Source organism: Pseudorca crassidens, chromosome 3 (assembly GCF_039906515.1).
Source record: "Pseudorca crassidens isolate mPseCra1 chromosome 3, mPseCra1.hap1, whole genome shotgun sequence".
In the NCBI taxonomy this organism is placed as follows: domain Eukaryota; kingdom Metazoa; phylum Chordata; class Mammalia; order Artiodactyla; family Delphinidae; genus Pseudorca; species Pseudorca crassidens.
The window spans coordinates 95475608-95487653 of NC_090298.1; the positions used below are offsets into that span (position 1 = coordinate 95475608).

Below are 12046 nucleotides of genomic sequence, written 5' to 3' on the forward strand. Positions count from 1 at the left end.
GGCTTCAAAGCAGTTTAGGATCATCCAAATGGTTAGTCTAAATAATTGAAGACATTAAACAGGTCCATATTTGTAAATGACAGAAATGATTACTGGTTTAAGTATTATTCAGTGGTACTTTATCAAAGCAGGGTCCCCTCACATTCCTGGTTCTGTGCTTTGCTGGACTCATTCTCTGGGAGTTTGCCCCATGTAATAAGTTGTGGTTGTCATATTGTTGCCAGTAGAAACAGGTTTTTATGGCTTAAGTGGAGTTGATATTGTTTGGTTGAATATGAACTCCTAGGGAGCCTACACATTAAAAAAATTTTTGAAAACCAACTGTTAAAAAAATAACCAAAAAAAACCAACTGTTAGATTAATGTTGAAAAACACTACTAATCCTGTTACAGTGTAGTGGGTACTTACTTATGAGGTTCTCAGAGCAGAATCTTGAGGTTTCTTGAATAAAACTTAATGGGAATTTAAGCTGGTTTGTAACTATTAACAAATGTAACTTAGAAACATTTTCAAATTACTTTAAACTAGTCAAAAGTGGTCAGGACAATCATCAGAGATTTGAAAGTTGCTCAAGTTAGGTTCATTGAAAACTCCTGACTTTTAATCTATTAATCAGAAAAATGTTCTGTTCTTAATTGTCATGTGGTCCAGTAAATATGAGCAGTTTTCTATGTCACCAATGCTGTGAACAATCAGGCTGACGATTTCCTGATAATGTTCTATTATGGTGGTGGCAAGTAATTCTGGAAATAGTGTTTTAAGAAATGTCTTGCTCAGAAGCATCATTTCTTCCAGGAAGTAGCCTTTCATTTTGGTCTAGAAAGTTCAAGGATACGGCATCCTGTTGGAGCTCTGGGGTATTACTATTTTCAGACCTTGTTTGTGTGCAACGTGAGCCATATTGATTTCCAGATAATATGAATTTATTCAAAACAGGAGATTGTAACATTCTAGGAGCAGATTGTTTTTAGTTTTATTAAATTTACTTTGATTACAACCAAGAAAATTGCTTTGAAACAACTAAGACATTATATTCTGACCCCATAGCTTTGCTGTCATTTAATCTTTTCCAAGGTTTCTACTGTTATCCTAACTCTTCTCAGTAGGAGATGATGGTATTGGTACAAATCAAGAGATGTAAGGTTTAACATCACTGCTGACTTAGCGAGAAATGCAAAATATGTTTAATCCATTTTTTAAAATAAATACAACCAAATGAACTTTGCTAAGTAATAATTTGACCATATAATAAAAAGCAGATTAAAGATAACTACTTATATGATGGGAATATTTTCTAAGATTACTTCAGCCTCAAATATTGCATACAATTTTTGTTCTTATAACATCTACAATTTAGAATAAAAGCATGGTGTGGTATTGGTTTTTTTCAAACTTTCTGAGATTGTGATAGAAATAAAGTAAAAATAAATCATGTGATTTTTATGACTGGAACATTAAATCTGTTTTTTAGTAATACTGCCAATTAAAGGGGGAAATGCTCAGATTTAACTGTTACTATTCTACCATGCAAAGGCTTCCCATTTTACAGACTGGGGAGACTCTACATTAGCCTACAAAATCCTAAATGATATGGCCCCCTCCAGGTTTTCTCTCTGATCTTATTTTCTACCACTCTCTCTCCCTCACACAGTTCACTTCAGTCACACTAATCATCTTACTGTTCCTCGAACATTCCAGGGACTTTCTGCTTTAGAGTCTTTGTACTAGTTGTATCTCTACCTGCAGTGTTCTTCTCTCAGATGGCCGTGTAGCCTTTCCTCAGTGCTCACATGTCAGCTTCTTAGGCAGGCCTGCGTTTGTCATCCTATTCAAAAAGCCTTCACTCCCCACACTGCCCACAGCACCTGAACTAACTTACTCTGCTCTACTTTTTCATTTTCAATAGCATCTCTCACTTCCTAACAAACTATAAAATTTGCTCTTATTTTTAAAGAACATAATGTGTGAAATATTAACACAGAAGGGTGTTCAAAGGTAATGATGTATGTGTAATACAGAGAGGAAGTTCAGGAAATAATAATTACAGAATCACAAGACCTGAGGAAAGGTATTAGTCTTTGAATGGAAGGGCTGAGCAAGTATCAGGCAGAATGAATGAATATAAAATACTCCCATGTAAATGCATACTTTTGGCATTTCAGTCCCCTGACCATAAAGAAGGAAATCCTGAGATTCCAAAGAGGAAAAAAAAAAGTTACCAACGGAAAAACATTAAAACTGGTATTACACTTCTCATGGGTGACCCTGAATTCTAGGGCATAGTGTAGAAAATGTTAGGGTTCTGCAGGAGAATGATTTTGAAACTAGAAGTTTATATACCAAGCAAAACTGTGCTTGAAATGTGAAAGCAAACAAAGATAACTCAGACTTGAAAGAACTCTAAAAGTGCGTCTCCAATAAAATCATAATAGATGAAGAGGTGAGAGTCAAGAAACAGTGACTCTAACTCCAGAGTGAAATAGTATAGTGAAATACCCCAAAAATATAAGTGAGAGCTCAGCAGTTATTCAAGAAGGCAACTGATTCAAATTGGAACTCAAAATCTAACAAACAAGCAGCAGTCCTACAATTAGCAGTCAAAGGGAATTACAGCTTTTATAGTTCTGAACCCTGAAGACCCAGAAAGACTCCTCAAAGGAATTAAAAAGTATTCATTATCAACCTGTTCTCCATTTAATCTGTTTTTAACTGATGAGCTGCTGCTTATTAGCCCACACTCTCTCTTCTTAATTGTATCAGTGTTCTTTGTTTAAAAAAAAGTAGATGAGTAGATTCTGGCACATTTCACAAATGGAAAAAACTGCAAAATATGTAGAAAAAGCACAGATCTGCAATTATAGAAATGATTGACTTCTGTGTCCTCTTACAAATAGTACCTTCAAGGTGGAAGTTCATAGGTAGGATGTAGACTGTTGGATAGACTGGGTGAGGGTTTTCCAGCAAAATGAAAAGCCTCAGACCCTCCGAGACTGCCCAGACCCGGACTCTTTTCTGAGTGACTGGTTAGGAGAGCTGTTGCTCTTCTTCCCCCAGCACTCCTGAGGCTCCACGTCAGCTGCTTCCTGTGCTCTGCCAACCATTTATACTTTAAAGGATCTCTTCATGAAAGGGACTCTGAGACCCTTTAAAAATCTGACCTTGGAGCCAAAATTATCCTATTGGGTATGTTTTTAGAACTCATACTGTTTTTTAGCTAGTTCATAACTCGATCTGTGTGTAAATTATTTACAGATGAATGCAGTTCCAGCCAAATTGCCTTATTTAAATGTATCATTACGGACACTTCAATAGCTTCTGCATTTGAACACTGAATTTTACTTCATTTCAAATATATTTGCATAAGCAGTTTATATCATTCCTTACCATCCATTTTACAGTGTTAAAGTAATAATTTTACCCATCTTCAAAACCATATGCATTAGATTATTACTACCATGAGAATTTATATGTGAACTCTGGGTATTTTTTCCTCTTTATGTGACCTTCTCTTAATGATTATTACAAAATTGAAATTGTTTTCCTTTCAGCGCTATCTAGTACTTTTTTGTTTGTTTTCAAAGCGGGCAAGTCTTTTAAATGCCTGACTTGCAAGTGTCTGTTAGCTAGCAAAGCTGGCTAGTTGATTGGTATTGCTGTCCAGTGACATTCTCTTGTCTTCCCCTGTGAGTATTTCTGTGAGGAATTCATTATATTACTCTAATCCTGCTGAGAATTTCCCTACCTTCCTTTGTTATGTCTGCCTCCACTGTCACTTCGGCTTTCATAACAGATGTTAGTTCAGATCCCATTCTTCCCCACCACAATGCCTGTGAAAATTTTAGCCTCTTGCCACTTCCTTTCTCTCTGCCAGTAGAGACCCCGACCCTTCAGAAATGGTAACCTCACTGATTACAATCCTCCTCTTTTTGTTTATTAATTTCATCTCTTATTTTAATGCAAAACACTTCTCCAGTTACCACAGATTCTTCTAGAACCCTTAAAGCCCAAAATTCTTTGAAGTTTTGGTTGTCTGTGGGAATCCCTCAAATGGCTCCCCATCTGAAAACAATAGCCAAGATCTAACAGTGGCTTTATATAATTTGTCCCACTACTACCTCTCTTACTTAATCATCTACTAATCTCCCTCTTACTTACTTTGTTCCAGTCATACTGTCTCCTTGTTGTTTCTTGAAGATACCATGCACAGTTTCTCCTTAGGAACATTGTATTGCTGATTTTTCTGTCTGGAACGTTCTACTCCCAGATAGTCTCATGGTTTACCCTTTCACTTCTTACACATCTTTACTCACATTTCACCTTATCCATGAGAAATAACAGGGTACCATATTTCCAGCATATCCCATGCCGCACAGCTTCAGACAAGCTATCTGTTTTATTAGACAAATTATGTATTTTACTTATTTATTAATTGTCAGCCTCCACCAAAATGCAAACTTCCACAAGAGCAGGGAACTTTAGTTTTATAAACTGTTGAATTCTGAGCCCCTAGAATAGTGCCTGGCCTGTCATTAGCATTCAATAAGTATTTGTTGAATGAATGAATATTATAAATGCGACTGTGTTCAGTATTTTATATGGGTATACATTTTAGCTAGAGTTGACCGGTCTCTTTCATTATGCGCATGGAATTAAACAATCCGATTGCCTGGGTTCAAATGCCGTTTTTGTTACCTTGCACAAGTACTTAACTTCTCTGTGTCTCATCCTGTATCTCATAGGTTGCTTGAGGATTAAATGAATTAATATATGTAAAGCAATTTTAACAGTATATGGCACACATAGTATTCTGTAATTTGATGTCTACGGAAATGTTCAACATCATCAGATTTGCTTTAGTCGTTTCTTTCAGCTTACTGAGCATTGTTATTTTTGAATATTTATGCTAAGGTTCTTTTGAGGTGGAAAGTACAAGCCCCAACACCATGGGTTGAATTTTTTTCTAACTCATTTGTTTATCTTTTTTTTAATCATGGTTTTGATACTTTAACATAAAAAATACTTTCTTTAGGACAGAGATATTTAACTTGTATGTGTACAGTATTATATATACCTACTTCTGGGCCCCCACTTGTAACATCTCAAAGCCCTCCGTTTCTGATCAGAGCTGCTTTTTTGGTTTAACCCAGTTTGGTTCAAACCAGTATGACAATGGATAAATCACAAAGGGCAGCTTAAGCTTACTTGCTGCTGGTAACAAAACAAATATGCAAATATAACCTGTACTTCTGAAATATAGTGTACAATCCTGACATGCTATGTAGTGTCAGAAACAGGGTTTCTGCCCTTCACAATGTGGCAGTGAAGTCTGTGGCTCTCCAGCTCCCATATACAATTCAGCTCAGTATGAAGTGGCTCTTTAGCGTGACACAGTTGTGTATGACTGCTTAAGATAACCTCTCTGCCTTGGAGGGAGTGTGAAGTAGTATCCTTCGTTCAGAAGTAGTTGTTTTTCTACATATCTCAAACAGTTCTTTAAATACAACTTGACTTTTCTTTTATGTTAAAAACATTTCATTTGTATCTTCATCTGTTAGTTTCTGGATTGTACGGCAGTAATTACTCCAGTGTTCATGTTCAACTGTTATTTCCCAGTTGGTTTCTTTGAAGCCTTTTAAGTTTTCAGTGACAGTTACATAGAAATTAAAATAAATAATATATTTGCTAAGGATGATTTTAAAAGAATGAGGACATTTTAGCTATTACACTAAAATAATTTTTGCCCTTCTTCTTAGTCAGTAGGATTCTTTGGTTAGGAGAAAAATTTGCCCATGTTTAAGAAAATAATAAATTTGTCTTCAGACTAAAGCCACTAAAGTTAGTCTTTGGTCTCCATATGTTTTAAAGAAGTATAACATACACATAGTTAAATGAGTTATCACAAAATGAACACTCCTGTGTAACCACCAACCATTGGAGAAGGAAAGTGTTATCTGCATCCCCGGAAACCCTCTTACTGATTCCTAACCACTGCCCCTTTCCTGCTTCCCAAAGTTAACCACCCTCCCACCTATTCTAATATCATGAGTTAGTTTTGCCTTTTTAATAAACTTTGTATAAATTGAATTAGTCAGAATATACAGTTTTCTCTCTGGGTTTTTTTTTGCTCAACATCACATGGGTGCAATTCCTCCATGTTTTGTGTAGCAGTACTTTTGTTCCTGGCTGCATAGTATTCCATTGTATGACCATACCGCAGTGTGTTTAACCATTTTTCATATGGATAGAAATTTGAATTTGTACTATGATTGATGCACGTGCATCTCTGTTGAGCATATACTTAGGAATTGTTAGATCACAAGTTCAATTTTAGTAGATAATCAAGTTTCCCAAAGTCACTATACCAATTTGCTTACCATCAGCTGTGTATGAGACTTGTGGTTGCTACGCATCTTCTCCAAAACTCGGTATTGTCCTTGTTTTTAATTTCAGCCGTTCTGGTGAGTTTGTAGAGAGGCATCACATTGAGCTTTTAGTTTGCATTTCCCTGATTATTAGTGAGTTGAGCACTTTTTGACATGTGTATTGACTATTTAGATACCCACTTATATAGAGAGCTTTTTCAAGTCTCTTGTCCATTTATCTATCGAGTTGTCCGTTTTTCATATTTATTTGTAGATATTCTAGATACCAGCCCTTTGTTGATTGTATATGTTGAAATTATTGTCTCTTACTCTGTGGCTTACTTTCTGTCTTAAGGCATTTTTTGAGGAAAAGAAATTTTTAATTTTAATATGATCTTATTTCTCTGATTTATTTCTCAATCTTTTCCTTCATGGTTTCTACTTTCTGTGCCATATTTAAGAAGTAATTACATTCTTATGTCATGAAATATTTTCCAGTGTTATTGTTGGAAAATTTTATTGTTTTACTCCAGCCTTCCTGTATTATATAGCCTATCAATAAAAATTTAGGTGTATGCACCCTTCTGTATACATATAATTTATTTATATGTATCATATGTGTACAGTATACTCATTTTTACATAAAACAAACAAAAAAAAGAAAATAATTAGATAAGTATGTAAGTAGATAAGTGTCCTTTTTCCACACCCCAGTATTATGATACACCCAGTATTGTGCATTTTCTGATTTATACACACTACATTTTATGTCAACCTTTTTAGAATCAAATAATATTGTCAAGTAAATTACTTAAACTGTCAAGTAGGAAACTTAACTCATTGATATTCCAGTCAGAAAGCTTTTATTTGGAAATTTTCACTTGATATCAATTTGAGAAAATATGTTTTCTATAAGGCAGAAGTTATTCCCCCAATTTTCACATACTGTAATTTAGGAAATATCGTAGTCTCAAATTAGTTAGGCATGTGACTGTCAGCAAATACTTGATTTTTTCCAAAATGCATATTTAATCATTTTATTTCCCTACTTTAAATTCTCAAATTTAACAAACATCTCCTTACATTATATATTTGTCTGAAGATTTTCTTATTCTCATAAGATTTGCTCAGATAGAGAAAAGGCTTGAACTAATCATGAAAAGTTAAAGAAAACAAATTGCACAGTTTTCCTTTCTTTTTTAATAGCTAAACACAGACTTTTTAAAAAAATAATTGTTCTGGTTTTCAGTAAATAAGTTTGTGGTTTAAGATGGCTTTAGTCACTAAGCCCAGTAAATATCCTCCAACTCTTTCTCTCCCTCTCAGAAAGCTTCTTATATGCAGGATCAGCAGTCTCCAAATTAGACCATTTAAATGGTGTTTTGGAATAGGATCACATATTATCTGTTTTCTGTGAGAGTTGACATATTTTAAAAGAAATCTTCTCTCAGTTCAAAACAAACTCAGATTTACCTGTTTATCTGACCTTCTAATCTATTCATAGCTTGGACAACTTAATTTGGAATCTTTACCAAAAAAATAGAAAATAAAGGGTTATTTCTGACTCTAAAATTATTATCCTTTTAATGTTGGAGTATTCCTCTGTGTCAAAAATAAAATCTTACCAACTTTCCCCTTAACCTATATGTGAGGGTAAGGTCCAAAGAAAAACAATTTAAAGAATATCTTACTATTAATTAGGTTTCAAAACAATCAAGAATGAGATAGGTTTCCTGGAATTATTTAAGCATCCGGTTTCCCAATAACCTCCACTATGTAGCCATAGTTTTTAAAGGTGGTTACAGGGACTTCCCTGGTAGTCCAGTAGTAGAGAATCCACCTTACAGCACAAGGGACACGGGTTCAATCCCTGGTCAGGGAACTAAGATCCCACATGCCACGGGGTAACTAAGCCTGCGCGCCACAACTACTGAGCTCACACGCCTCAACTAGAGAGCCTGCATGCCGCCAACTACAAAGCCCACATGCCTTGGAGCCTGCACACCACAACTAGAGAGATAAAACCTGCACACCACAACTAGAGAGAAGCTCGCATGCCGCAACGAAAGATGCCTCAGCAAAGATCCCGTGTGCTGCAACTAAGACCCGACACAGCCAAAATAAATAATAAATAAATCTTTTTTTAAAAAAAGGTGGTTACATAGTTACCAGAAAAATTGAATTCTGGTAAGGTGCAATTTTAATGCATTTGAGCTAAAGTAAAAAGTTTTAGGTTTGGGGCTTCCCTGGTGGCGCAGTGGTTGAGAGTCCGCCTGCCGATGCAGGGGACACGGGTTCGTGCCCCGGTCCGGGAATATCCCGCATGCCGTGGAGCGGCTGGTCCCGTGAGCCATGGCCGCTGAGCCTGCGCGTCTGGAGCCTGTGCTCCGCAACGGGAGAGGCCACAACTGTGAGAGGCCCGCGTACAGCAAAAAAAAAAAAAAAAAAAAGTTTTAGGTTTGGATATAGAGCGGACAACAAAGGCAAAAGTCTGATGTAGTTAAAATTTATTGTACTAAGGGCAACTTCTAGAGTATAATGCACTTTGTTAATATGTATACACAGACTGAAGGTTGGTAAATGTTGTATGTTAGCGTCGTAAGATCAGTAGTTGTTATTAAGATAGTCAGTGAGCTTACTAATTGCAAAATAGGTAAGCAATTACAAATTACTAAAGTAAAATAAAGTCTGTTTGAAAAGCATTGTATTTTTAAAAATGTCCAAAAATGTAAACGACAGAGATTGGAAACATAAATTTTAAACTGAACCGCAATGCATCTAACCACTTCTAGGCCATGTAATCTATTTAAAGAGGGGTACCATGAAAGGCCACTACAAGAGATCCCCTGTAATAGCTGATGAAGCCTTCATTATCCCTGAGAGATTGCTTTTGTTCAAAAGATTATCATTTTTTTTTCCTTCAGATTGCTGAGTTCCAAACCAACACATTTTGGGGTACTGAAATCTGCCAGGTATAAACTGATCTGTCTTTGAATTCACCTGCACAGCTTTTCACCAGAATCTCATGCTTTTTGTCATGTGTTGCTTTTCTTGAATAAAGGATTAAAAACCTCAGTATTTTTCCCTATTCTCTGTACTACCATGTGCTCCCGTCAGAATATTCATTAAACAGTTATACCTCTGTGAGCTTGATTCTCCTTAAATAAAAATTTAGAGTGCATATATAGACTTCAGTGTAGCTTTGGGGCAACACTGAAAGTTTCAATGATACAGATGAACTACAAGGCGACCCTGTGAGGAATAGTTAGAAAAAGTATAACGCGAAAGTTAGGTAAACTGGATGAGAAAGAATGGAAATTTTTACAACAAAGACTTGGGAAAGGTAAGGGAAGAAAGTAAACTGTGCCAGGTGTGCCAGATCCTAGTTACACATCAAAATAGCCTTTTGCAGTTTTGTTTTGTTGATGAAATTTTGCTTTGTTTGTTTTAATAGAGCTGCCGTGGCCTCAAGATTCACAGAATCTTTGGGAGTGGCTCTGAGGATAGAAAAATTTTAATAGAGGTCCCTGTTGGTTCTATTAGAGCCAAAGTTGAGAACTACTGTGGCATGGCTGTGCAGATCATCTTACTTTTTTTACTTTCCCACTGATCTTTTAAAACAACACTAAAATAAAAACTAACAATAGTACAATATCCATTATTACAATTTTATGCTGTGGTAAATTTCAGTAATGCTGTCTTTAGCAATTTTTATTGTTTTTAATGAAGGAATATTTAAACTAATTAGTTCACTTCAAAGCATGGTTACCAGTTATCTTCTTCCTTTAACGTCAAAATTTTTACCACATATTCTGTTTACCTTAGTATATTCAAGACTCCTGTGGTTAGGGCTGTTTCAAATATATGAATGATTACAAGAAAATATTTACTTTTTATTGAAAAATTCTTTACTTTTTGTTTCATGACAACAGGTAGGTTCCCAAACATTATTCCAGTGATTATTGTGCACTAGCATTGGTATCTTTCATCTGTCAGACATGTGGGTAAATCAGATGACCTGGCCATGGCAAACTGCTGAGTCTGAGATTCTAGCGTTCATTTGTCTTAATGTAGGGTTTTAATTCTAAACACATTTATCTAATGTAGGATTCTGAAGTTACTGTGATATAAATGAAAAGCAACTTTTATTTGTAATGGTGATAAAGTATTAAAATATTAGTAAATAAAAAATTGAGACTGTGAAATTGACTAGAGAATTTTGAAATGAGAAAAGATAGTTGAGGTCAGTATATCCCCTCTCCCTACTTCTACTATGGCCCTCCTCCTCCACTACATAAAGTTTGAATTCTAAAAGATTAAAAGATAATGCCAGCATGGCTGAGACGTTCTTTGGGTTTACATCAAGTAAACTATACTATTTTGTAATTTTAAAAAACAGTTTTCTCTTTCTGTAGTTAATTAAAATCTTAACGTGTATAATACAGTGCAGATTTTAAGCCGCCTTTAGATGACTTGTGCTTCTTATTATATTTGTTTCTTTGGGGATTCTTGGCTTGAGACCAGTTCCACATCTGATTTTATGAACCAGCAATAGACAATGGCAGTAAAGTAATAAATCAACATAATGATTCAATTAATTGTGCTTCACATAAGTCACTTAACAGTCATATTTGTTACTCAGTGGTATGTTTGTCACAAAGTTAATATCTGTTTCCACAGTTTTTAAGGATTGTATTGTTGCTGTTTTTTCAAATTTGATTTTATGAAGAATAATAATTTATATTCCCCCAAACTTCCAACTATTGTAGTTGATCCTTTTTACTCATGCCTTCTTTGGGGGGAAGAAAAGCAAATTCTTACTTTCAGACATCTAGTTTTCATTATCTTGCAGCTAATTGTTAATTATTCAGTTGCTGAGATAATTGGAAAAAATACATTTTATCTGTTAGTTTGTAAGGAATCCTTTGAACTTGAAACAGAAACTGAATCTTTCTGAGATTCACTAGATGGATTAGGTTTTCTTAATTAAGCATTGGATATCATAATAGTAACTTTTTATCCTTCAGGTATAAAAATAACTGATTTCCCATCCATAAGCAGTTTATATTAAATTGAAATGCTGAGGAGTTTTAAATTTTGTATAGATCTTAGGAAAGTTAGCTGTTCTACAAGTTAGCAGGTAAGACTTTTGTGTACAATTATATGCACTAGATGGTAGACTGGTTAAAAAATTTAGAAAGTTGTCCCACCTGGTGTAAGATGGAGGCCTGCGCATACATGTTGATTTCTTGTCCCTCCTGAGACATCCCTAAAATAGAAGCGTAAAAGCACATAATAGATTGATGCAGCAAAGAAAATCAGAGAGACTCACTAGTACTTGTAAGTTTTCAAGAAATTACTGGGAGAAGGAAAGATGGGAGTGAGAAGACTGATGAAACAAGCTGTGAGGAGGTGAGAGGAAACTGATCGCCTATCTGAACCCGAAAGAGCCTCTGGACTGAGAATCTGCCAAGTATGAAGTAAGAGAGGAAGATGTAGAGCTGAAACAGGAGGATTAATTAAAGGTCTGTCCCTGAAAGCAGAACAGTTGGCTCCCCTATCCCACTTCTCCATCCCCAGGCCAGAAACCAGAGCCTCATCTCAGAAGAAAGGCAGTGAACCATATGGGAGGGAGTAAGGTTTCCGTTGTGCATCTTGGCACTCTACAAATAAGTCTACATTAT

General features: G+C 35.5%; 1 protein-coding gene across 5 annotated transcripts in view; it reads left to right on the forward strand.

Moving 5' to 3' along the window:
- Positions 1–12046, forward strand: part of COMMD10 (COMM domain containing 10) — a 166772-nt gene that overhangs the window by 122188 nt on the left and 32538 nt on the right. For 3 of the 5 annotated variants that reach the window (XM_067731488.1, XM_067731494.1, XM_067731493.1), the window contains exon 6: positions 9287–9334. The exons of the other annotated variants lie outside the window; for them this stretch is intronic. In XM_067731488.1, coding sequence (XP_067587589.1) covers positions 9287–9334 — 48 coding nt within the window. The remainder of the gene's footprint in view (positions 1–9286; positions 9335–12046) is intronic. 5 annotated transcript variants of the gene reach the window in all.